At 46.2% G+C, this 25,000-nt stretch overlaps 1 protein-coding gene across 1 annotated transcript in view; it reads left to right on the top strand.

The window, feature by feature from the left end:
* Positions 1–23,702, top strand: part of LOC138294049 (cathepsin S-like) — a 119,375-nt gene extending 95,673 nt beyond the window's left edge. Inside the window, exons 7-9 of the mRNA XM_069233297.1 lie at positions 15,859–16,018; positions 16,996–17,095; positions 23,240–23,702. Of these exons, the coding sequence (XP_069089398.1) occupies positions 15,859–16,018; positions 16,996–17,095; positions 23,240–23,339 (360 nt within the window). The 3' untranslated portion in view covers positions 23,340–23,702. The remainder of the gene's footprint in view (positions 1–15,858; positions 16,019–16,995; positions 17,096–23,239) is intronic.
* Positions 23,703–25,000: the final 1,298 nt, after the last annotated feature.

The raw sequence follows: 25,000 nt of genomic DNA, 5'->3' as shown, positions 1-25,000 counted from the left end.
GCGCACAAGGAGTTTCCTGAAGAGTTGAAGTTTTTTTGGGCCTTGAGACTTCAGAAAACAGGAGGCAACCTCAATCCAAGTCCTTGGAGAGCACTTTTGGGGAAGACAGAGTCCTTCTCAGCAAAGTCAGAGGCTAGCAGGGCAGCAGGGCACCAGCAAGGCAGCAGTCCCTCCCAGCAAAGCAGTCCAGATGAGTCCTTTGGGCAGCCAGGCAGCTCCTCTGACAGGGTGCAGGTGTAGGCCCAGAAGTGTCTGAGATGGTGGGGTCAGAGACCAAGTTTACATACCCAAAAATGCGGGAGACTTCAAAGAGTGGTTTTGAAGTGCAAAAGTTCCCATTTTAGTTCAGTACTATTTGCCAGGGTCCCAGTAGGGGCTTTAGCAGTCCATTGTTTGAGGGCAGGCCACTGGCCTTTGAGATGCAAGTGTCAGGCCCTCCACCCTTCCAGCGCAGGAAGACCCATTCAATATGCAGATGTGACTGTGTGTCCTGTGTTTGTGTTGTCTGGGTGAAATGCACAAGGGAGCTGTCAACCAGCACAGGCAGGTGTTGACTGAATACAGGCTGTAAGGCACAGATTGTTTTTAGTGCAGAGAATTGCTCACTTTATAAAAGTGGCGTTTCTAAAACAGTAATGTAAAATCCAACCTCAACAATAAGCAGGATTTTCCATTACCATTCTGGCCACACTAAATATGACCTGGTTACCCCTATCAGATTAGAATCTACCACTCAAAACGTTTAGGGCATTCCTCATGCTGGTCTATGAAAGGAGCAGGCCTCATAGTAGTGGAAAACGAATTTAGGAATTTTTCAGTTCCATGACATATAAAACACATAGGTACATGTTCTGGCTTTTACCTACATAGCACCCTGCCCTATAAACTTCGTACTTGTATAGCGTACTACTCACCCGTTAGGGTCTCAAGGTGCTGTACGCATACCGCTGTGGAACCCCTCCCAGCTTTTCCCTGTGAGGTGCCCACTCCTGGGCAACCTCCAAGGTGAAGCCAGGTATCCCAGTACTGTTGGGGCCATTGTGGAGATTAAGCAAGCTATTGCCCAGAGTTACAGAGTGGAACCCATGAATTAGATTAGGCACTGATGCGAGAATTATCAGGTCTGAGGAAATTGAGCCCAAGACACACCGGGGCAGGAATTGAACCCTGGTACCGGGCCAGATTTCTGCATCAGGGTCTGCCGCTCTAACCATTGAGCCACACTTCTTCTATGGGTGACTTACGGCCTACATTAGGGGTGACTTATATGTAGAAAAAGGGGCTTTTAAGGCTTGGCAAGTACTTTTAAATGCCAAGTTGAAGTAGCAGTTAAACTGCACCCAAGGCCTTGCAATTGCAGGCCTGAGACATGGTGAAGGGGCTACTTATGAGGGTGGCACAATCAGTGGTGAAGAAGACAGGTTGCACAGGGGTACTGTCGTGCTCGGGGAAGGCAAGGTCTTACCTTCTCCACATTGAGCAGCAGGACCTCAGGGCAGTCTGTGTCGAAGGGGTCCACCACCTGTGTTCCAAAGAGCATGCTCATCGCCAGAAGAGGAGTCCAGGAGAACCGGACGTCGACTTATAAGGTGCCTGCGTGAGCAGAAAAGTGACTCTGTCATTCCATGGAGATTTCTTCGGTCCTTCTGGTGCAGGGTGAAGTCAGGAAAAGTAGCCCTTCCGGATACTTTGTTGCTGTTACAGCGGTTCCTGGAGCAGGCTGCGGTTGAAGTAGTGGTTGCACAGGATTCCTGCTGGAAATTTGCAAGTAGAATCTATAGAGAAACCCACCGGAGAGACCCTCAATAGCCCTGAAAGGGGGATTGGTTACCTTATCAGGTATGGACCTATCAGGAGGGGTCTCTCATGTCACCTGCTGGCACTGGCCACTCAGAGACCTCCAGAGTGTCCCCACACCTTGGAAAACAAGATGGCTAAAGTCTGGGACACACTGGAGGAGCGCTGGGCACCACCCTTGGGGTGGTGATGGACAGGGGAGTGGTCACTCCCATTGTCTGTGTCCAGTTCTGTACCACAGCAGGGACTGGGGGGTCCCTGAACCAGTGTAGACTGGCTTATGCAAGGAGGACACCATCTGTGCCCTTCAAAGCATTTCCAAAGGCTGAGGGAGGCTACCCTCTATATGTCTAACCCTCACTTGGTGATGGTTAGGTGTCAAGTTACTTAGTGTATGGGCACCCTGGCACTAGCCAAGGTGCCCCCACATTGTTCAGGGCAAATTCCCCAGACTTTGTGAGTGCGGGGACACCATTACACGTGTGCACTACATATAGGTAACTCCGAACATGGCCATGTAACATGTCTAGGACCACGGAATTGTCAGCCCAATAGCATTCTGGTGACAATTCCATGCATCCACGGGTCTGTAGCACAGAACCCGGGTACTGCCAAACTGCCTTTCCGGGATTCCCACTGCAGCTGCTGCTGCTGCCAACCCCTCAGACAGGTTTCTGCCCCACTGGGGTCTGGGCAGCCCAGTCCCAGGAAAGCAGAACAAAGGATTTCCTCTGAAAGAGGGTGTTACACCCTCTCTCTTTGGAAATAGGTGTGAAGGGCTGGGGAGGAGTAGCCTCTCCCAGACTCTGGAAATGCTTTGATGGGCACAGATGGTGCCCATCTCTGCATAAGCCAGTCTACACCAGTTCAGGGATTCCCCCAGCCCTGCTCTGGCACGAAACTGGACAAAGGAAAGGGGAGTGACCACTCCCCTGACCAGTACCTCCCAGGGGAGGTGCCCAGAGCTCCTCCAGTGTGTCCCAGACCTCTGTCATCATGGATTCAGAGGTGATGGGGCACAATGGACTGCTCTGAGTGGCCAGTGCCAGCAGGTGACGTCAGAGACCCCTCCTGATAGGTGCTTACCTCTTTCAATAGCCAAGGCTCCTTTCTTAGTAGCCAAACCTCCTTTTCTGGCTATTTAGGGTCTCTCCTCTGGGATATTCCTCAGATAACAAATGAAAGAGCTCACCAGAGTTCCTCTGCACTTCCCTCTTCGATTTCTGCCATGGATCGACCGCTGACTGCTCCAGGATGCCTGCAAAACCGCAACAAAGTAGCAAGAAGACTACCAGCAACACTGTAGCGCCTCATCCTGCCGGCTTTCTCGACTGTTTCCTGGTGGTGCATGCATTGAGGGCTGTCTGCCTTCACCCTGCACTGGAAGCCAAGAAGAAATCTCCAGTGGGTCGACGGAATCTTCTCCCTGCTAACGCAGGCACCAAAAGACTGCATCAACGGTCCTCTGGGTCCCCTCTCATCCTGACGAGCGTGGTCCCTGGAACACAGGAACTGGGTCCAAATGTCTCCCACAGTCCAGTGGCCCTTCTGTCCAAATTTGGTGGAGGTAAGTCCTTGCCTCCCCACGCCAGACTGCAAACCTGTGTACTGCGTGATTTGCAGCTGCTCTGGTTTCTGTGCACTTTTCCAAGGATTCCTTTGAGCACAGCCTAGCCTGGGTCCCCAGCACTCTGTCCTGCATTACCCAACTCGCTGAGTTGAAATCCGACGTCGTGGGACCCTTCTTTTGTGACTCTGAGTTCACAGATCTTCTAAGTGCCTGTTCCGGTACTTCTGCGGGTGCTGCCTGCTTCTGCTGGGGCTCTCTGAGTTGCTGAGTGCCTCCACTGTCTCCTCCTCCAAGGGGCGACATTCTGGTCCTTCCTGGTCCCCAGCAGCACCCAAATCCTCAACCGCGACTCTTGCAGCTAGCAAGGCTTGTTTGCAGTATTTCTGCCTGGAAACACTTCTGCAACCTCCAGCACGCCGTGGGACATCTTCCATCCAAAGGAGAAGTTCCTAGCCCTTTTCGTTGTTGCAGAATCTTCGGCTTCTTCCACCCGGAGGCAGCCCTTTTGCACCTTCATCTGAGATTTCCTGGGCTCCTGCTCCCCCCCTGGACACTTTCGTGACTCTTGGACTTGGTCCCCTTCCTTTACAGGTCCTCAGGTCCAGGAATCCGTCTTCAGTGTTTTGCTGGTGCTTGTGGTTCTTGCAGAATCCCCTATCACGACTATTCTGTCTTTCTGGGGTAGGAGGGTAACTTTACTCCTACTTTTCAGGGTCTTGTGGTGGGGTATCTTGGACACCCTTACTGTTTTCTTACAGTCCCAGCGTCCCTCTACAACCTCCCTTAGGTCTGGGGTCCATTCGTGATTCGCATTCCACTTTTGGAGTATATGGTTTTTGTTGCCCCTAGACCTATGACTACCTATTGCATCCTATTGTGATTCTACATTGTTTGCACTACTTTTCTTACTGTTACTTACCTGTTTTTGGTTTGTGTACATATAATTTGTGTATATTACTTACCTCCTAAGTGAGGGTATCCTCTGAGATACTTTTGGCATATTGTCACTAAAATAAAGTATCTTTATTTTTAGTAACTCTGAGAATTGTGTTTTCTTATGATATTGTGCTATATGATATAAGTGGTATAGTAGGAGCTTTGCATGTCTCCTAGTTCAGCCTAAGCTGCTTTGCCATAGCTACCTTCTATCAGCCTAAGCTGCTAGAAACACCTCTATTCTACTAATAAGGGATAACTGGACCTGGCACAAGGCGTAAGTACCACAAGGTACCCACTATAAGCCAGGCCAGCCTCCTACATGAGGTCTCTGGGATCAGACTCGGTGGGGACATGAAAACTGGGCCAGCATCAAGGCAATGTGTAGCAAAGATAGCGTTGATGGCATCTGGTAGGAATCACTCTGATAATCATGTCTGTGTGAGATGTATTTATACAGATCCTGTAGGACCCCTGATGCAAGTATGTTCACAAAAAATAGATAAGAAGGCATGCTTGGGGCAGCAATTATATAAACAATTCCCTCCAAAAATACATTATGTTACTGTCACATGTAAGTGGGAAAGTACATAATGTGAATACCTACGTCTATCACTTGTCTTTGATGCTGATAATGACGTCTTCAAAAAATGGCACTGATAACAAATCAAAACATCTTCTTAACTATAAACATGGCAGCCATTTTGGAAGAAATAATTAAATAAATGTGCTAAAACAGAGCAGGCTAAGTAGGCTACAAGTCACCAGGTGACGGGGCACAGGCCTGCAAGACAGAAGGCCAAGCTATCTGCTGATTCCCATTAAAACTAAATAGGAGCCACTACATGCCTAACTGGCACTAGATAGAGGGTGACATCCCTGTAACCTGTCTGTGTCTGTGCCTTGCAGGCGGTAGGCAAGGGAGTGACATCTCTGTAACCGGTCAGTGTCTGTGCCTTACTGGCACTAGACAGGGGGTGACATCCCTGTAACCTCTCTGTGTCTGTGCCTTACTGGCACTAGATAGAGGGTGACATCTCTGTAACCTCTCTGTGTCTGTGCCTAACTGGCTCTAGATAGAGGGTGACATTCCTGTAACCTGTCTGTGTCTGTGCCTTGCAGGCTGTAGGCAAGGGAGTGACATCTCTGTAACCGGTCAGTGTCTGTGCCTTACTGGCACTAGACCTGAGGTGTCGTCCCTGAAACCTCTGTGTATCTGTGCCTAACTGGCACTAGATAGAGGGTGACATCCCTGTAATCTGTCTGTGTCTGTGATTTGTAGCGTAGACACCTCTTTGTGTCTGTGCCTTAAAGGCGGTAGGCAGGGGAGTGACATCTATGTAACCTCTCAGTGTCTGTGCCTAATTGGCACTAGATAGAGGGTGACATTCCTGTAACTTGTCTCTGTCTGTGATTTGTATCGTAGGCACCTCTCTGTGTCTGTCCACAACAATGTGCGGTACCTCTCAAATAGTGTTAGAATCCAATATTGATAAGTATAATTCAAACAGAAAAATCAATTTTAGATATAGTTTCAGTTTATCCAATCAAATCCAAACGTTTATTGTCGTTCATTAGTAGTATTCTAATTCAAAACAATTTTTGATATGATTTCAATTTGTGACAATTGATTCAAACATTCATTGTAGCCCGTCCATCATGTTATAATTAAAGCTTGTAGCCCGTCCATGATTTTACAATTTAAGCCAACACGTGTTTCGTCACGGGACATTGTTTTCTCCCATCCCAAACGACTTCTTCAGGACACTTGACTCTAGTTATCCGTCTCTCGATTATATATTCCAATAATAGTATTAAAGATGAGATTTCCATGAACTTTGTTCGTACGTTATAATACAGAAAACTCCGATGCGAATCTGGCTAGTACGGGCGGTTATTTAAATCACTAATCGGAAATGAAAGACGCCATGTAACGAGTACGCACAGTGCGTTGATCAGAGAACCCCAAAGCGGATCTGAGTACAGCGGACGATATTCCAAAACGGTATGAAAAGTGAAGAGACGCCGTGTTGCAAGTACGCAGGTGCGTACTCGCAACACAGCGTCTCTTGATTTGATTGGATAAACTGAAACTATATCTAAAATTGATTTTTCTGTTTGAATTATACTTATCAATATTGGATTCTAACACTATTTGAGAGGTACCGCACATTGTTGTGATTAGGTTTGAGGTTCTATTGAACCTTTTGGAGGGTTGGGTGATTACCCTCGTGCAGGCATCCTCTTTTCTTGAGATCTTCAGTCTATTTGAATCCTGAGCGCCTTGTGAACACTAGCATTTCACCCCATTAGTAACCTCTCTGTGTCTGTGCCTTGCAGGCTGTAGGCAGGGGTGTGACATCTCTGTAATCGGTCGGTGTCTGTGCCTTACTGGCACTAGACCAGAGGTGACGTCCCTGAAACCTCTCTGTATCTGTGCCTTACTGGCACTAGACAGGCGGTAACATCCCTGTAACCTCTCTGTGTCTGTGTCTTGCAGGCGGTAGGCAGAGGAGTGACATCTCTGTAACCGGTCTGTGCCTTACTGGCACTAGACTGGAGGTGACATCCCTGAAACCTCTCTGTATCTGTGCCTTACTGGCACTAGACAGGGGGTGACATCCCTGTAACCTCTCAGTGTCTGTGCCTTGCAGGCAGTATACAGGGAGTGACATCCCTGTAACCTCTCAGTGTCTGTGCCTAGAAGGCAGTATACAGGGAGTGACATCCCTGTAACCTCTCAGTGTCTGTGCCTTGAGGGCAGTATACAGGGGGTGACATCCCTGTAACCTCTCTGTGCTTGTGGCTTGTAGCATAGACCCATCTCTGTGTCTGTGCCTTGCAGGCAGTAGGAAGGGGAGTGACATCCCTGTACCCTCTCTGTGTCTGTGCCTTACTGGCACTAGACAGGGGGTGACATCCCTGTAACCCCTCTGTGTCTGTGCCTTGCAGGCAGTATACAGGGAGTGACATCCCTGTAACCTCTCAGTGCTTGTGGCTTGTAGCATAGACCCATCTCTGTGTCTGTGCCTTGCAGGCAGTAGGAAGGGGAGTGACATCCCTGTACCCTCTCTGTGTCTGTGCCTTACTGGCACTAGACAGGGGGTGACATCCCTGTAACCTCTCAGTGTCTGTGCCTAGAAGGCAGTATACAGGGAGTGACATCCATGTAACCTCTCAGTGTCTGTGCCTTGCAGGCAGTATACAGGAAGTGACATCCCTGTAACCTCTCAGTGTCTGTGCCTAGAAGGCAGTATACAGGGAGTGACATCCATGTAACCTCTCAGTGTCTGTGCCTTGCAGGCAGTATACAGGGAGTGACATCCCTGTAACCTCTCAGTGTCTGTGCCTAGAAGGCAGTATATAGGGAGTGACATCCATGTAACCTCTCAGTGTCTGTGCCTTGCAGGCAGTAGGTGACACTGATCACATGCAAGAGGAACGCACAAGAGCCTGCTCAGTGAGAAGTCTAAGGCACGGTGAGGCACCTGCTTCCAGTCTCTGGTGGTTGCTGAAGAGGAACTGATGCCATCAGAGGTCCTACATGTCACTGAGTATATTTCCTTAGTGCCAATAAAAGCCTGGTAAACAGCAGCACAGCCTGGACCTTATGGACAGTGCTCTGTGTGCAGCCTGAAATAAGCATCTTACCAGAATCATCCTGTTAGCGCAGGTCCTGCCTGTGTGACTTCCTGCCACCAACAGAGGAGGCCTCTGCTCCTCAGTGAGTTGGCAGTAGTGCATGGTGAATGCACATCCAGGGACAGAGGAAGTGCCTGTCTGCCCTTGAGTCGTGCCAGACACTGTTGGCAAGTGCAGAGAAGTACAGACCTCAGGGCTGCTTTTTAAATAAATGTTTTCATTAAGTTTCTTTGGGAATTTGCAGTGGTCCTGTTGACTTCTGACTACCCATCTCAAACGTTTGTCCAAAATTCACAAAGGGGGAGAGGCCCAAGGGGTTATGAATCACTGTTTGGAGGGGACGGCCACAATACACCCTTTACGTATAGTGATTTGTAAACTGGTTTTAAACACATTTACGGAATGTCAAATACCTTTGTGATTTAGTATTTGGGGTTAGTACATAGGTAAAAAAAGTTTTAGCAGTCACATACCCACTAATTTAGTGAATCGCAGGGTTTGTGACTGTTAGATTTTGGGGAGTCATCCACTACAATTAAAAGGTTCCAGTGAAGTAATATTAAATGAGCTGAAACATAGCAGAGAAGCAGCAGTTCTGTAAGATTGAAGTTTAGGCCACGACTACAGATGAGTTGAGAACAGGCTGTAGGGTGAGGTAGGAAAGGCAGATCAGGCCTGCTGATTTGTGCGAGTCAGACTTAGGGGCGGGTCTACTGAAATGTCAGAATGCCACCCCGACTGCTGCTGGCACTTCTACAAGCATACGTTGATCAGGATATGTTCCTTGAAGTGCCCTTCGCTGTCCATTTTCCTGCTTGACCTGCTGCCCCAGCTGGCCTTACTCAGGGTCCTGCAGTTGGCTTCACATCCTCAGAAAGTGCTGTGTTAGCGCTTGGAAGGCTAGAAGTACACATGGAACTGCAGAACGTTTCACAGGAGACACAGCTCCGTAGAGAGAAACTCAGGGGCTTATTTACAAGAGGCCTGTATCGCAGGCTGCTGACCCATATCTACAAGGCCACTCAAAGCTGGTTTGTGTGGCTTCACGTGGCCTTGTAGCTATGGAGTACGGCAAAGTAGCCCAAGTTGCTGTGTTGCCTTACTTTGCATCAGAAAGGCATTTCCATTGGTGTTGTTTGGGTGTTCCCATGTAACACCGATGAATTTTCACACATTCCTAGATTGACAAGGTTTTGTGAACCTGGCAATACATCAAAAGCCTACGGCAACCCAGGGGTGGTATAAGACTGACACAACAAGGAAAAATATCTTTATTTCTGTCTGCTTTTTCCTCTTTCTATGTGTGCTGCATTTTGCAGTACACACAGAAAGAGGAAAACTCCTCTTGTGATTGTCTTTGTGCAGGAAGGTGTCCCATACAAGTCCCTAAGAGTCAGTTAGACCAAAGAGACAAGTAGCTTCAGGATCAGTAGGACGATTGTGGAGAAGACACCATGCACCAAGGAAATCATTCTCTTATTCTGGCCTTCTCGCTTACAGTCCAGTGGATTCTGGAACTTGTAGTCTTGATTCATTTCAGCTTCCTCAATTTGTCTAACACAGTTGAAAAAAAGAATTTGTAAAAGAAAAGCTCAGGACTGGAACATGGCGTCCCTGGTGACGAAGTCATCTGGTAACATTACGTCTATGTCACAAGTAAAAGCCATAGTGCGGTATGGATGTTCTTTCGGGATGAGTAATCAGACCAAGCGGGTGTTAAATGATGTGTGTTCAGGGTCTCCATGATGTGTACTTTGGATACTTTAAATGTCGTGCTAGTTTGTACCCTCTCAGCACCATTTGCAAAAAGCTATTACATTCTTCGCACTCGCAGGGGACGCTGTATTTCTTAATATAGATGGTTGCTGTAACAAATTGGTTACTGGTTGGGAGCAAGTCAAACAGTAATAAAGTGAAACACAACACAAGAAGAATCCCACACCAATTTAGAACTATAGAGTAAAATGTAATAAAAAATTTAAGACTAAAATGCAAAAATACAATCGGTAGAACCAGATATAATGAAAATAGTGCCAAAAAGCACAAAGTGCCAACTGTAGGTATCTGGTCGCCCAACACGGGAGAATGTCACAAGTTCAGGCCAACCACAATGAAGTACAGGCCGGCTACAGGGACCAAGTTAGGCCCTCAGAACAAGAGTTCCATAAATTCTGGTTGCTGAGCATTGTGAGATCCTACGTTGAGGATGCAGTGCACAGTTGAGGTGATGCAAGGTCCTGGTGTGGAGAGGCATTGTGCAGCGGCGGTACCGGGAAGCTCAGAGCTGTGATGTGAGGTCCTGCACCACTGTAGAGGATGCCGTTGACAAGGGGGTTGCAATGTGAAGTCCTGTGTTGAAGATGCATCATGCACTGGTTGGTTCTGAAGAAGTTGCTGGGCTTAATATGAGAAATCCAGCACTGTTGAGGGTGACATCAACAGGGGGCTCACTATGTGAAGGCCTGCTTGGAGATACATCGCACAGTGGCAGTTCTGATGAGTTGTGGGGCTGCGATGCAAAGTCCGTTGTCGCAGATGCTGCAAGTAGTGGTTCCGATGCGTCACGCAGAAAGAGCATGCATAGGCGCACTTCCAAGGACTAGGGCGGCACTACTTGGCAGGGCAGGACTTACAGCTGGCAGAGTCCAGGTGTTGGGTTCAAGGTTGTTGGAGCCTATACTGTCCTAGAGGTTGTGATCAGGAGTCCGGACAGCTAGTCCTTGGAGTCACTGTGATGGCCCTGGGTTCAAGATGTGGGCCCAGTGCTTCTGAGGGCAGCAGGACACCACAACAGGGCCGCAGAGTGGCATTTCTTCCTGCCAGAAAGTGCACATAAGTCCTTCTTCTGAGTCTTCAGCAGGTCCAGATGTGTCATGAAGGGTTGGATCTGCGGGCCCAATATTTGTAGCTGGTGCCCATTTTGAAATAGGAGAAGATTCTGGAGGTTTCTGTAGGAGACTGGCCTGGTTTGTAGTGGGTACCTAAGGTACTTACACCTTATACAAGGTCCAGTTTATCCCTTACTAGTGAAATGTAGGCAGTGTCTAGAAGCCAGGCTGTCTAGAGGTAGCTGTAGGCAGAGCAGCCAAGGCTGAACTAGGAGACATGCAGAGCTCTTGCATTACCACTGTAGTCACACAATACTCACACACATGAAAGACAATACTCAGTGTTACCAAAAATAAAGGTACTTTATTTTAGTGACACAAGGCCAAAAATATTGTAGAGGCTATACTCCTTGAGGAGGTAAGTAAAACACGTAAAATATACACTAATAGCCACAATCAGGTATGTAAACAGTCATAAAATAGTGCAAATAGTGAAAATCACCATAGGCTAGAATGGGCCTAGGGGCAACACAAACCATATACTAAAATGGAATGCAAAAGTTGGTCCCACCCCCTGGGCAAGAGTAGTGTGTAGAGGGGCGCTGGGAGTGTACGAAAACACCGAAGGTAAGTAAAGTACCCAATCCCAGAGCCCAGGAAAAAAGGAGTAAAGTACAGCAAGTTTCCTCAGAACACACTAGGAGTTGTGGTAAAGGATTATGCAAAAACCAAGCAAGACTGCAAGACACCAATGATGGATTCCTGGACCTGAAGTCCTGTGGAGAAAGGATACCAAGTCCAAGAACAGATGAAGAGTCCAGGAAGAACAGGAACCCCTGCTAACCTGGATGAAGGTGCAAAGGTGGATTCTCCGATTGGAAGAAAAAGTCCGAAACGCACCAAAGAAGACAGCTGCGGGTTCCTGCTTGGTGTAAGAGATGTCCCATGTCGAGTCATTGGATACAGGCTGGTTTTCATCATTGGATTCCTCAAACAAGCCTTGGCTCCCACAAATGTCGCGGTTGGCAGGAAAAGGCGCTACCTGGGCCCAGTAGGGACCTGAGGGTTTCAACTTGGACTGAGGAGGCAGTAAGGGCTCTCAGCACTTCAGAGAGCCCTCAGATGACCAGGCAGCACCCACAGGAGTCCCAGGACATGGGGACAGAGGAGTTGTAAATCATGGCCATCGCAGCACTACAAAAGGGATCCCACGCCTCCGGAGCTGAACGCCACAGGATAGAGTGCAGGGGACCTGGGCTACTCTGTGCACGAAGGATTTCTTGGAGAAACGCACAGAAGCCCTAGAAGCTGCAAAACACACAGTGCTGTCTGGCTCGGGGAGGCAAGCCCTTACCTCCACAAAATTTGGACAGCTGGACCTTTGGAGAGTCAGAATGACTTTGGTCCACCACCTGTGTTGCAGGGATCATGCTCATCGACAGGAGAGGAGTCCCAGTGTACCGGCTGTCGCTGGAGAGAGGTTCCTGCTGAAGCAGGGAAGTGACTCTATCACTCCACGGGAGATTCCTTCGGTCCTTCTGGTGCAGGATGAAGAGAGGCAGTCCTCAGAGCGTGCACAACCTGGAAACTGTTGCAGTTGCTGGCAGGAGCTGAAGTTACAGAGTTGCAGTAGCCTTGTTGGATGATTTGTTGCAGTTGTAGAGTTCCTGGAGCAGTTCTGCGGTTGATCCAATGGTAGAAGGTGAAGCAGAGGTTGCAGAGGAGTCCTGCTGGAATCTCACAAAACCAAATCTGAGGAAACACCCACAGGTGAGACCCTAAATAGCCCTCGGAGGGGAATTGGTCACCTAACCAGGTATGGGCCTATCAGGAGGGGTCTCTGACGTCACCTGCTGGCACTGGCCACTCAGATGCTCCCAGAGTTCCCTGACAATCCTGAAAACAAGATGGCAGAACCCAGGGACACTCTGGAGGAGCTCTGGGCACCACCCCTGGGGTGGTGAGGGGCAGGGGAGTGGCCACTCCCGTTTCCTTTTTCCAGTTTCATGCCAGAACAGGGACTAGGGGTCCCTGAACTGGTGTAGACTGGATTATGCAAGGAGGGCACCATCTGTGCCCTTCAAAGCATTTTCAGAGGGTCTGGGAGGAAACCCTTCCCATGCCTGTAATACCTATTTCCAAAGGGAGAGGGTGTAACACCCCTCTCCTAAAGGAAATGCATTGTTCTGCCTTCCTGGGATTGAGCTGCAGTGAAAACCTCAGAAGACTGGTATGGCAGTACTGGGGGTCCATGGTGGAGCCCCCAGGGTGCATGGAATTGGCCCCCCAATACGAGAATCAGATTGGGGGTACAATTTCTCAAACCTAGACACCTCACATGGCCATATTCGGAGTTACCATTGTGAAGCTACATGTATGTGTTGACCTAAATGTAGTGCACACTTATAATGGTGTCCCCACACTCACGAAGTCTGGGAAAATGGGCCTGGATGACGTGGGGGCACCTCTGCCAGTGCAGGGGTGCCCTCACACACAGGTACTGTGCACCTAGCCTTCAGGGTCTGAAGGGTAGATGTATAGGTGACTTATAAGTGACCTGGTGCAATGAAAATGGCTGTGAAATAGTGCTTACATTATTTCACTCAGGCTGCAATGGCAGTCCTGAAAAAGTGTTTGTGTGAGCTCCTTATGGGTGGTAAAAGAAATGCTGAAGCCCATAAGGATATCCTGGAACCTCAATGACCTGGGTACCTAGGTACCATACACTGGGGACTTATAAGGGGGGGTCCAGTATGCCAATTTGGGGTGGAATACTGGGTTGCCAATATGTAAGTACAATTTTGGAACCAGAGAGAGCATAAGCACTGGAGTTCTGGTTAGCAGGACTCCAGTGACACAGTCAAGCATACGGTCAAAACAGTAAAATGTAGGCCACAAACTATGAGCACTGGAATCCTGGCTAGCAGGATCCCAGTGAGACAGTAAAAACACACTGACAAACAGGCCAAAAATGAGGGTAACCATGCTAGAAAAAAGCTACTTTCTCACAGTTTCCTCCACGGTGTCAGGCATCTCCTTCCTCCTGCCCTGGCCTCAGTTTGTCTGGGGACACAAAAGACTAGTGACAGATCCTTTGTGAGTATGTTCAGGCAGGGGCTTTGTGATGTGCTAGAGTGGTAGGTGACAGCTCTGCCCCTCTTTAAGTCAGGGTGGCCCATCACCTGTCTTCCTTTTGTCTCACTAGCTGGGAGCAATACATAAAGACCGACTGTCAGCTACACCTAGTCATGTTTCCCAGGTACAGGTTGCAGGCACAAAATGATTTGGAGAAGAAAATGTCAATGTTCTAAAAGTGGCATTTTTAGAATTCTGACTTAAAATCTAACTTTATCATTAAGAGGGCTTTAAATTACAATTCTTTAGACACCAAACTCAACCTGATTACCTGCTGTCAATTGACAGTTAACATTTATTAAATTTAATAAGGAACTCCAATGTTATTTGATGGGAGAGGTAGAATTGCGGTAGTGAAAACCAAATGTAAGTGTTTTTCACTATCAGGACATGTAAAACTTAAATGCACAAGTCGAACTTTTTCTAAATACACTTCACTCTTCCCTCTGGGCTGTCCATGGCCTACCCAAGGGGTATCTTATATGTATTAAAAATCAAGGTTTGGGACAAGCAAAAAACATATTTTCCCACTAGTTGCATTTAGTTTACAGGCCCTTGTGTATATGGGGTACCACTTTACTAGGGACTTACAAGTAAATGAAATTTTCCATTGGGTATAAGCTAATTCGACCATGTTTAGGGGAAGAGCTCAAGCTCTTTAACACTGGTTAGCAGTGTTAAAGTGCACAGAGTCCTAAGGCCAACAAAAACAAGATCAGCAGAAGATATGAGGGGTGAGGACAAATGTTTGTCGGAAGAACACCCTAAGGTTGACAGGTCTAACAGTCTGCCCTTCACAGAGAGGCAAGCTTTCAATTGGACGCAACCATGTGTAATAAATATGGCTTCCTTTTTCACTTGCAATAATGTTTACCAATAAGCAGGCCACTTGCTTTATGCGATTGTGCGTCTGCTGCGTTTCTTTCATAATTTTGGAGCTCCAGCATTTTCCACATAAACCATCATATACTGCATAATCTACATATTTTACCAAAAAGAAAATTGTTTCTACTTCAAACAGTTCCAAAGTTACTGAAAACATAGCAACACGTGTTGCAGTGCAGTAGAAGGACCTTTGCAAAGGTCTACTGGCCACATTTTTCTTGCATATTGATATGCATGAGCTTTAAACTGGTACTAGTAAGGTGCAAACTATGCCCAAACAAGGTTAACAAGTGTAAAAATTCCAAAATAATAAAGGAGTACTATCAGAAAATGTGTCACATTATGCCACATAGTTTGCCTTTTCTTGTTGACTAATTTGGTCTACCCTGCCACATAATTTGACCCTCTCTTGCCGCATAATTCCAGTGGCCCTACCAATATACAACTGCAATTTGGGTCAATAAATAGTTTGAACATTTAAATGCAGCTCTGTTTCAAGGGAAGCTTATTTTGGTTAAATGTGAGGTTATGTGTATGTTTTTGAACCTCAGAAAAAACAATCTTGCTAAATAATTACATTTAATTGTTGGAGAAACAACACCCACACATAATATGATTTCAGAGTTCTCCACTAAAGGTTTCCATTTCAGCTGGTATTATTCTGGCCTGGGAAGGTGATTGATGGGTTTGAAAAAGCACAGTGAACATGTTAAGGTATCACAGGACAGCTTCAGGGGCTTAAGACACAGGGCCCTGCAGCCCCTGTGAAGCAGGGTCGGCCCTACCCTCCAGGGGCCCCCAGTCGTTTAGATAGCCCCCATTCAGCCCAAGACCATTGATTATCTGTGAGATGCATGATGAGGGGGCCCATAATTTATTTTATGCCACTGAATACCTTTCCACTCACACATAGTCGCAGACGCTGAGATGATACTCACTAGTGATGAGGACGATCAACTTCCTTGTGTTTGTAAACATCCAAATCCACATGATACCACATCAAGCATGTTAGTCCTGCTGATGGTGCTTTGCAACCAACCAATCTCTCCTTCTCTGTCTGCACAGCTTGGCGAGTGCCGCTTAAAGAACAACAAGGCCATCGCCATGAACATGTCCAAGTTCTATGCAATGGATGGAGAAGAAAACATGGCTGCCGCGGTCGCGACCGATGGACCAGTCACTGTAGGGTTTGCTGTGACTATGAACTTCTTCTTCTACTCTGAAGGTAATGGCGGTCACCGTCATCTGCTTCTTTTTCTAACATATGCTCAACTATGAAATTCATGTGCAAAGACTAGAGATAAGGCATGATCCCTGCATACCTTGAAGTCTTCGACCGTGGGTTACACCCGTTTTACTATAGAGCATTATTCCCTTTGCCTTAGAGACCTCGGACCATTGAAATATTATCCATGGTTACTTTAGGGCTTTTAACCAAATATTTGATGCACTTTCTCTGAATTTTTTTACCACTACTTTCTACAAGTCCCACGAAGTCCTATGAGCTTAGAGGGTTAATTGCTTCAGATTTGGCAGTTACGACTATTGAGGTGTGCCCAAAGTTGCACACCCCCTGACTGTACTACTGAAGACTCAAAAGAGTACATACAGGCGAAGGAACACCAAGAGATACTGTTATAGTAATACCAGTGAATATACAATCATTATTACCTAATAAACCCTGTTCCTCATTTTAAAAACTCAGTCTGATGAAAACTAACTCGAGCGTGCCTTGATTCAATCATGTGACCTTATGAATATACACAGAAATCAAGAGAGTGCTCAACTTGGGGTGTTATCTTACATTTAGTCTGTCTATGTGACAATCCATATTTTTAACATAAATTTTAAAAGCTAAGAAACATTACGTTTCAGAATTTACAGAAAGAAAAGTTAAATTGTGCATTGTCTAAGAATGAGAAATTATAACATTTCCAGAATTAATCTCCCAGATTCTTTATCTTCTTTGAAGTAAACCAGTAGGACAATGAGTATTTCATATAGCTGAATAAATAGTGTAGTGATTTAGATGCTCCTCTTTCCTTAGATCACATATTCTCTTCCCCTTGTCTTTATTGATGTGATTCCATGCTTCATTGTGGCGGATACCAGTTCTTCCGAAGCAAGTCTCTCCTTCAACCTTTGTAAGTTGACATGGTTGGTGACAGTAGGACTGACTTTAATGTTTTGTTTGATCACCAGGGATATATGATGATGAATGTGATGTACCACCGAACCACGCCATCATCCTGATTGGATACGGAACTGAAGACCACGAGGATTACTGGATCATTAAAAACAGGTAAGATGCCTTTACGTTTATTCTCTTCTCCCTTGTGTGCTCTCTCTTGCTTTAATTCAGTTCATCATTTTGAATTTCACTTTCCTTGGTCCACTGTGTTACAGGTTCACTCCAGCACAGTATAGACATTGGCATCCGACTTGGGGGTAGGGGGAAGAATCTTCCTATTGTTCATCTGAAGTCTGTGTTAAACTACAGTGAATTGCTCCACCGTCACTTTGTTGCATTAATGGTCAGTTTTGCTGCCAGTATTCTGACCAGCCCTGGCTTTAGCTGCATCAGGTGGGCGCCCCACAAATTAAGATAGCAATAACATCAAGGTAGGCTATGCATACCTCTTCCAGCCATAAGATCATGGTTCACCAGGTGCTGAAAAGTGTCAGGAGCATTCTCCAGCACAAAAGGCACCCTAAACTGATACATTCCTTCCAGGGTACAGCGTGCAGTCTTCTCCTTGGCACTGTGTGCTAAAGCGATCTGAATAGTTGTTGGTCAGGTCAAAGGTGCTCAAGTAATGAACAGCACACAGCTGGTCTACAAACAACAGGTGTAGAAATTTGATGTGCAGCTGTCTTGGTCACATCATTGAGGACGTGGTAGTCCACATAAAAGTGAAAGTCTGAATTCTTGCTTGATTATTAACACATCTGGACTAGCCGAAGGACCACGAAAATGCTCCATCACCCCCATGTCCAAAGCTACACAGGGCCACTGGAATTATGCGATTGTGTGGGCGCGGCAATTTTTGCATAATTACAGATTTGTCGCATTTGCCACACAATCGATTATCTCCCACATATTCTGTAGATTTAAGCAAAATAATTGTTTCTAGCTCAAACAGTTCAAAAGTTACTAAAAATGCAGCAACACATGTTGCGGGGTAAAAGGTCTTTTGCAAAGCTGGACTGGTCAGCTTTTTGTTGTTATTGCTATATTTGAGTTTTAAAATTGTACTTATGAGGTGAACCAGTGCCCAGACAGTTTACTGAGTTTAGAAATTATGAAATACTTATGTAATACTAGTACAAAATATGCCGCATTATGCCACATTATTTGCCTTTTCTTGACGCATAATTTTCTAAACCATGCTGCATAATTCGGCCCTATCCTGCCGCATATTTCAAGTGGCCCTGCTCATATATCAATGTCATGGGCACAGACAGGTGTTACTCTCAACCCTGTCATCAAAAAGAGATGGGAAAATCTTCCTATCACTTTGCTACACTTTGTGCCGTTTGGGCATTAACGTGGGGGCAAGTTGTATCCCATTCACAGAAGTATCCTTCACATCACCACAGGATGTTTGGAAGCAATGCACTGTCTTATACTCATCTGTTATTGCCATGATATTCAAGTGGAGTTCAAAGGAACTAAACTCTATCCCCTTCTGTTGAATTTATGTGTGCTCTCTGGATCTAGTTAACCTTTCCATCAATCCATTGGTTTGCGGGTGGTATATCCTTGTGTGTTAGGTCACCCCTGCGTGGTCCAACATCTCTCTCAAATATGAAGAGATGAAATTTGTTCTATTCTCAGAAATCACAGCCTTTGAATACCCAGATCTTGAAAATATCATTAGAGTGCCCTAGCTGCTTCCTCTGCAGTCATACTCCTCAGAGGCAGTGCCTCTGGTACCTGGTGGCATGGTCTACAACAGCCAAAATATTCTTGTTGCTTGGTGCTGGGGAAAGAAGGTCACTGTCTATTCGTACCCGCTTGGACGCAACACGTGTATAACTGGCAGTGGTGCTAACTGCATCTTGGTCCTAATGCTTGACTTACTACTCAGTTGGCAAGTAGGACAGGTTCTACAGAACGTCTCCGAGTATTTGCATTTCTGGCCAGCAGAACAGAGGGTATAACTTGTCCTTGGGATTTCTAATTCCCAAATGTCCTGTAAAGGACACTGTGGCCCTCATTCCGACTTCGCCCGCCGGTCGGAAACCGCCGAATGACCGCCCCGCGGTCAAAAGACCGCGGCGGCCATTCCAACTTTCCTGTTGGGCCGGCGGGCGCCCTCCAAAAGAGCGCCCGCCGGCCCAGCGGGAAAGCCCCTGCAACAATGAAGCCGGCTCCGAATGGAGCCGGCGGAGTTGCAGGGGTGCAACGGGTGCAGTGGCACCCGTCGCGATTTTCACTGTCTGCTAAGCAGACAGTGAAAATCTTTGTGGGGCCCTGTTAGGGGGCCCCACGACACCCGTTCCCGCCAGCCTGGTTCTGGCGGTGAAAACCGCCAGAAACAGGCTGGCGGGAAGGGGGTCAGAATCCCCATGGCGGCGCCCGCCGGTTCCCCTTTTCTGACCGCGGCTTTACCGCCGCAGTCAGAATAGCCCTGGAAGCACTGCCAGCCTGTTGGCGGTGCTTCCGTTGCCCTCCACCCTGGCGGTTTCAAACCGCCAGGGTCGGAATGAGAGCCTGTGTGAGGCAGAAAAAAAGGGAAGCACCTGGGCAATAGGGAGGCCACTATCCTCTTGCTGTCTCCCTCACTATAAAGCAGTCCAACCTCACAACCAACACAATATTGTCTTCCACCTACCCTCTTACTGAGCTTTTGCTGAGATTCCATCAAAAGTCATACAAGTTTAGGGCATTCAGCTTGTGCCTAATGGAACTCTTTGTGGCTAGCTCTTTTAACAGCTAAAAAAGCCTGCAGCTCTGGTTTGAACCATTTCCAACACATGGTCCACTTAAGGTGTACGATGCTCCTTTCCCTGTGAAGCAAGGGTGATACACTCTATGGCCCACTCACTACCTTCATATGGCCTGTGCAAATATAAGATGTTCCCAGGCTCATGCTGAAAAGTATGTGCAGCCTGACTCTGGTCTACACAGCTGATGTGATCCAAGCCATGTAGTTTTATGGTCCTGGTACTAAACGAGGGGCAATCAAGACACTGTCCAAGAGACTTCCAGTACTTTGTTTCTCCTGAATCCCTCCATTAATCAGGGCTGACTTGCCATTCATTTCTATCTCAACTCAGCAATCAGGTACTCCATGTTGGGCCTACTAGTCAGGAAGGCTGTGCCATTGACATCTGTACTGCTTTACTTCAAACTAAGAGGAAAATGATGCCAAGGAGTGCAGCACATAATTGATTTATTTAGGCACTTCCCAGATAGCAAATAAACTAATGCACATGAAGATATAAACATGAGCATTTAACTTGAATGCAGTAAAACACGTGTAAGTGCAAGAATACTTACAGCAGTTAAACAATGACAGGCATAAAGAGTATAATGCATCAACAAGGAATATACATCCAGTGAATATATATACACACACACTTATATGTATATGTGTGTATATGTATATATATATATATATATATATATATATATATATATATATATATATATATATATATATGTGTGTACAGCCAAGCTAGGTAATTAAGAATAAAAATGCATCACCATGGGGATCGAATCCAACAACATCATCTTGGTGTTAACGTCAAGCAGTGGAACCCTGGACAGCTGAAACATGAGAAGCTTCCCCAATGGGACTTCGTCCACGCCCAAAATGTGTTCCTTCTACCTTAGCGCCAAGCTTCCCCACCTTATATACCTTAAACAAACTGGAGAGGAAAATTTGAGCAATCGAACCCTCCCTTCCTTTGGTTGTTGACTTCAAATGTTGGCTGTACTCATTCTACATTGAAAACACGCAAAATAATGGTCCCTGCAAAGATGCACATTCCAGAGACAGAGGAGCAGTACTTTTCCATAATGAGAACATTGAAACTATTCCAGGCTGATACTCTCTCAATGGTATTTTACAAAAACCAAGGAGAACTGAGGTATTTTCATAACCACACACAATGATTTCCCAAAAGAAGACTCATCATCTATATTTTACCAGAGAATTGAAGAAACCTGTAGCTTTCCAAGAGAACTGTTTAAATCTATGAATGAGCATGCCCACCCTGTGGCAGTCAGACAGTGTATCTCAATATTATCAATGTTTTGTGAGGATTTGGCAGCATTTTTCAAAGACAAAAGCATAAAAATCTATTCTGAGTTTGAATTCCAGCCTCTGTAGGCCCGTTCCAAATGCATGTACATTATTCTGCATCCACATTAACTTAGGGTACTGTTGATTCCTTGCTCACCATTTACTTATCTGCCAGCCGCACTTTAGAATGCTCTCCCTTCTAAACTGCATTTGGCACATCAGTTACACACATTCCAGAAATTACTGAAAACACTGTTCTTCTCTACTCAGCAGTTTCTTTCCTCAAAAGGCTCTTGTCTCTTTTTTTCTCCTGTGGTCCCATCATCTTTCCTTATTCAGAACTGTGTTCACTCCAGGATAGGTGAGCGCTTTATAAACCACAAAAAATTAAATTAAATCAAAACGTCTGATCAGAGCTTCCTTCTTTTGTTGATAATTAACTTCATCAGCAACAGGCCTTCTTCCAATGACTGCCTCGCCTCAAAGGGCAAGCAACTCATCAAATCCTGCACTCTACAAGCCATCTCAAAGCTCACAAACCATTCCAGAATACCCTGGCATTTCTCACACACGTGGGCACGCCATCTTGGATCCTTTGCTGGGACTCCCCAAAGATGGATGTGGAATCACCGCTCCCAGACATGGCTGTATCTGCTGCTGTCTGGAGGTTTTCCTTTTCTTAGGCTATCCCCTCTCTCCAATTCTCTCTCTTTCTCTAACTCTCCTTCCTCCCTTTCCTTTCTTGTTCCCTCCAGGGCCAATTCCACCTTCCTTGCCCACTTCCTTTCCTCTTGTTCCTGGCAAGCTCAACTGCTCCCTCTCAAACTCCATTGCCATTCTCCTTCCAAGCTGCCAAATCCAGGAACGGCCTCTCCCAACACACCAGGGCCTCCTCATCACTGCTTGAATTCCGCAAGAAGCTGAAGACCTGGCTCTTCGCATAATCTTCTTGAGGGCCATCGGGTCTGCCTGTACCCGATCCCAGCCTGACTACATGTCTGCCCTCGCCTACTCACCCCGAATACCATCACGTGTGACAAGCAACGTTCTACAGATCCACCTTACATTACATTACAACCCCTGGAGTTGGTGAAACTGCTACTTTGAATTTGGCGGGCGGGATGGCTTCAGAGAAACAGTGCAAAGCAAATATGGGGACACACTCGGGGTGTGTTTGGGGAAAACGTGTGCTTAAGGGCTAAGAGAACCTGACGCATCACTCCCTTCCTTGGTTCCCCTGATAGTACCTTCCCCGGAGTGATTAGTAGTTCTTCCTTACCACCCAGTGTTACTAAATGGTCCTTAGTAAACTAGCAAGGACCTCCCTACCCTTGTTTCTTGAACCCCACACCCTCCCTCAAAACACAGACTAATTAAGGTCAGGATATCAAGCTCTACACTATCAGTGGCACATTCAATACCTGTGTGTTTAGTGCTGTTGACCTTTTTTTCACTATTGATTGATTTAGATTTCAGATCACTCTGTTTTATAAACTAATTACATTTTCTTATGTTATGCATGACAGGTCTTTTGTTCATTATTTCTCTCTATCCTAGTCTCAAATTTTCTTTTTAGTTTTTTTTTCCATTTAACATTTTATATTCCATTCAAGGTTTTCCTTTTTGTCATTGACGTATTTCTATTGTAGGCTTGTGGTGTTTTCTTTCCCGTTGGTAATTTTCTGTTCCAGTCTTGAAATTGTAATTTTTCTTTCATTGGTATAGTTCTTATTTCATTTTCTCAGTCTTGGAGGTATTCAATTGTGTTTTCTCTAGTGTTCTATTTTCTGTTAATATTTTTCTCTTCTGGTCTATAGTTTTCTATTTCTTATTTTTATTTTTCCCTTCCTGTTTTTCCCTTCTAGTATTGTAGTACTCACTTCTACTGACCTTTTTTATCTTTTGCTTCTCAGTTTTCACTTTTTAGTTTTTATATTGGTGTTTTTCTTTTTCACTTCTATATTTAGACTGTGGTGTACCTTCCAGTTCTGTTGATTTCTCTTTTTCTATTGATGCTTGTGTCTTTCAATTTGTAGGTTTCTTTTATTTATTGTACTTTCCTGTTACAGGTTTAGTTTTCTCGTATTATATTCATGTTTCATAAATATATCTCTCTCCATTTTTCTTTCCCCTTGCTCCATTGTTATCTGACAAACTTCCCACCCGATTTCATTTGTTTTTTGCTTTTCCAGTTGGGGTGTTGACTGGGGAGAGGAAGGATTTGGAAAAATCAGGCGCAATGCAAACGTGTGCACCATCGGTCAGATCGGGTCCTCCATGGACCTTCTGTAATTGCTCCAGTCTTTTCAGATGATCCCAGATATAACTGCAGTCTTATAAAGAGCCTTACAAGAAGCCAGAAGATGTAACCAACTTCCACAGTGCCATCGCTTGCCACAGTTATGACATCACTAATGCAGACTGCTTCTGGCAGTAACACATTGAGGATTATTTTATTATTTGAAGTCACTCCAGCACAATCAGACATATAACCTGTATGGCTGAAGGTGCCGTGTGGGAGTTGATGCTCCTTTTCTTGCGTGGAGGGCCACACGTGTGTCATCCATTGCCTCTTCTTTCATTTCACACTTTAATTGCTGAAGCTCTGTTTTTTGCAAAATGCACACAAATTAAAGGACTACGAATAAATACAAATATTCTTGCTTGGAAAGTATCTCTTACTGCTGTGGTGTGCCTCATGCAGAGTTGAGCACATGTTGACTGAATGTCTCCACAAGATTTCCTGAAAATCCACCATCCCAGGCATTGTTGGACACAAACATCTGAGATTTCTGCTGCAAAGTGGTGGGAGAGGAGGAGGAGTGCTGTGTGGGAGACCAAAGGGGATGCGCTTGGCCTGCATGCAGTGGGAGAAGAGACGTGCTGGATGGCACTGAATTGAGACAGGGATGAGCATGTATTTCTTGCAACAGCAGGGAGCAGGAGATCTGAGGTAGATAATTGGATGGGTGGGGTCAATGAGCTAAGGGGTTGGGAGGGGCATGCGCTTTGTGCAAGCAGCAGAGGAGGAGCAGTCAATGAGACAGCGGGTTGGGTGAGGCATATGTTTCCCACAGCATCAGATGAGTGCCGAGGTAGCAGTATGGATGGGGCTTGCATTTCCTGCAGCATTAGGTGAGATGGAGTGCTGAATGTGATAGCGGGATGGTTTGGGCTTGCATTTCCTGCAGCATTAGGGGCGATGGAGTGATGAATGTGATAGAGGGATGGTTCGGGCTTGCATTTCCTGCAGCATTAGGTGAGATGGAGTGATGAATGTGATAGCGGGATGGTTCAGGCTTGCATTTCTTGCAGCTTTACAGGAAGAGGAGTGATAAATGTGATAGTGGGATGGATGGGGCATGCATTTCCTGCAGCATTAGAGAAGGTGATGTGTTCAATGAGATAGCGGGATGGGTGTGGCATGCATTTCCTGCAACATTAGAGGAGGAGAAGCGATGAATGGGATAGCAGGAAGAGTAGGGCAAGCATTTCCTGCAGCATTAGCGGGGGTGGAGCAATGAATGTGATAGCGAGATGGGTGGGGTGTGCTGTTCCTGCAACATTAGAGGAGGTGAAGTGATGAATGTGATAAAGGGAAGAGTGGGGCATGCATTTCCTGCAGTATTAGTGGAGGTGGAGCGATGAGTGTGATAGTGAGATGGGTGGAGCATGCATTTCCTGCACCCAGTAAGACAGTGAGATGGGTGAGGTATGCATGTCCTGCACCAGCAGAGGAGGAGGCGTGCTCAATAAGATAGCCAGATGGGTGGGGCAGGAGTTTCCTGCAGCATTAAAGGAGGTGGTGCGATGAACGTGATGGCGGGAAGGGTGGGGCATGCATTTCTTGCAGATTCACAGGAGGAGGAGTGATGAATGTGATAATGGGATGGGTGGGGAATGTGTTCACTGCAGCATTAGAGGAAGTGGAGCAATGAATGTGATATCTGGAT

Source organism: Pleurodeles waltl, chromosome 4_2 (genome assembly GCF_031143425.1).
Source record: "Pleurodeles waltl isolate 20211129_DDA chromosome 4_2, aPleWal1.hap1.20221129, whole genome shotgun sequence".
NCBI lineage: Eukaryota > Metazoa > Chordata > Amphibia > Caudata > Salamandridae > Pleurodeles > Pleurodeles waltl.
This window is presented reverse-complemented; position numbering and strand designations above follow the sequence as displayed.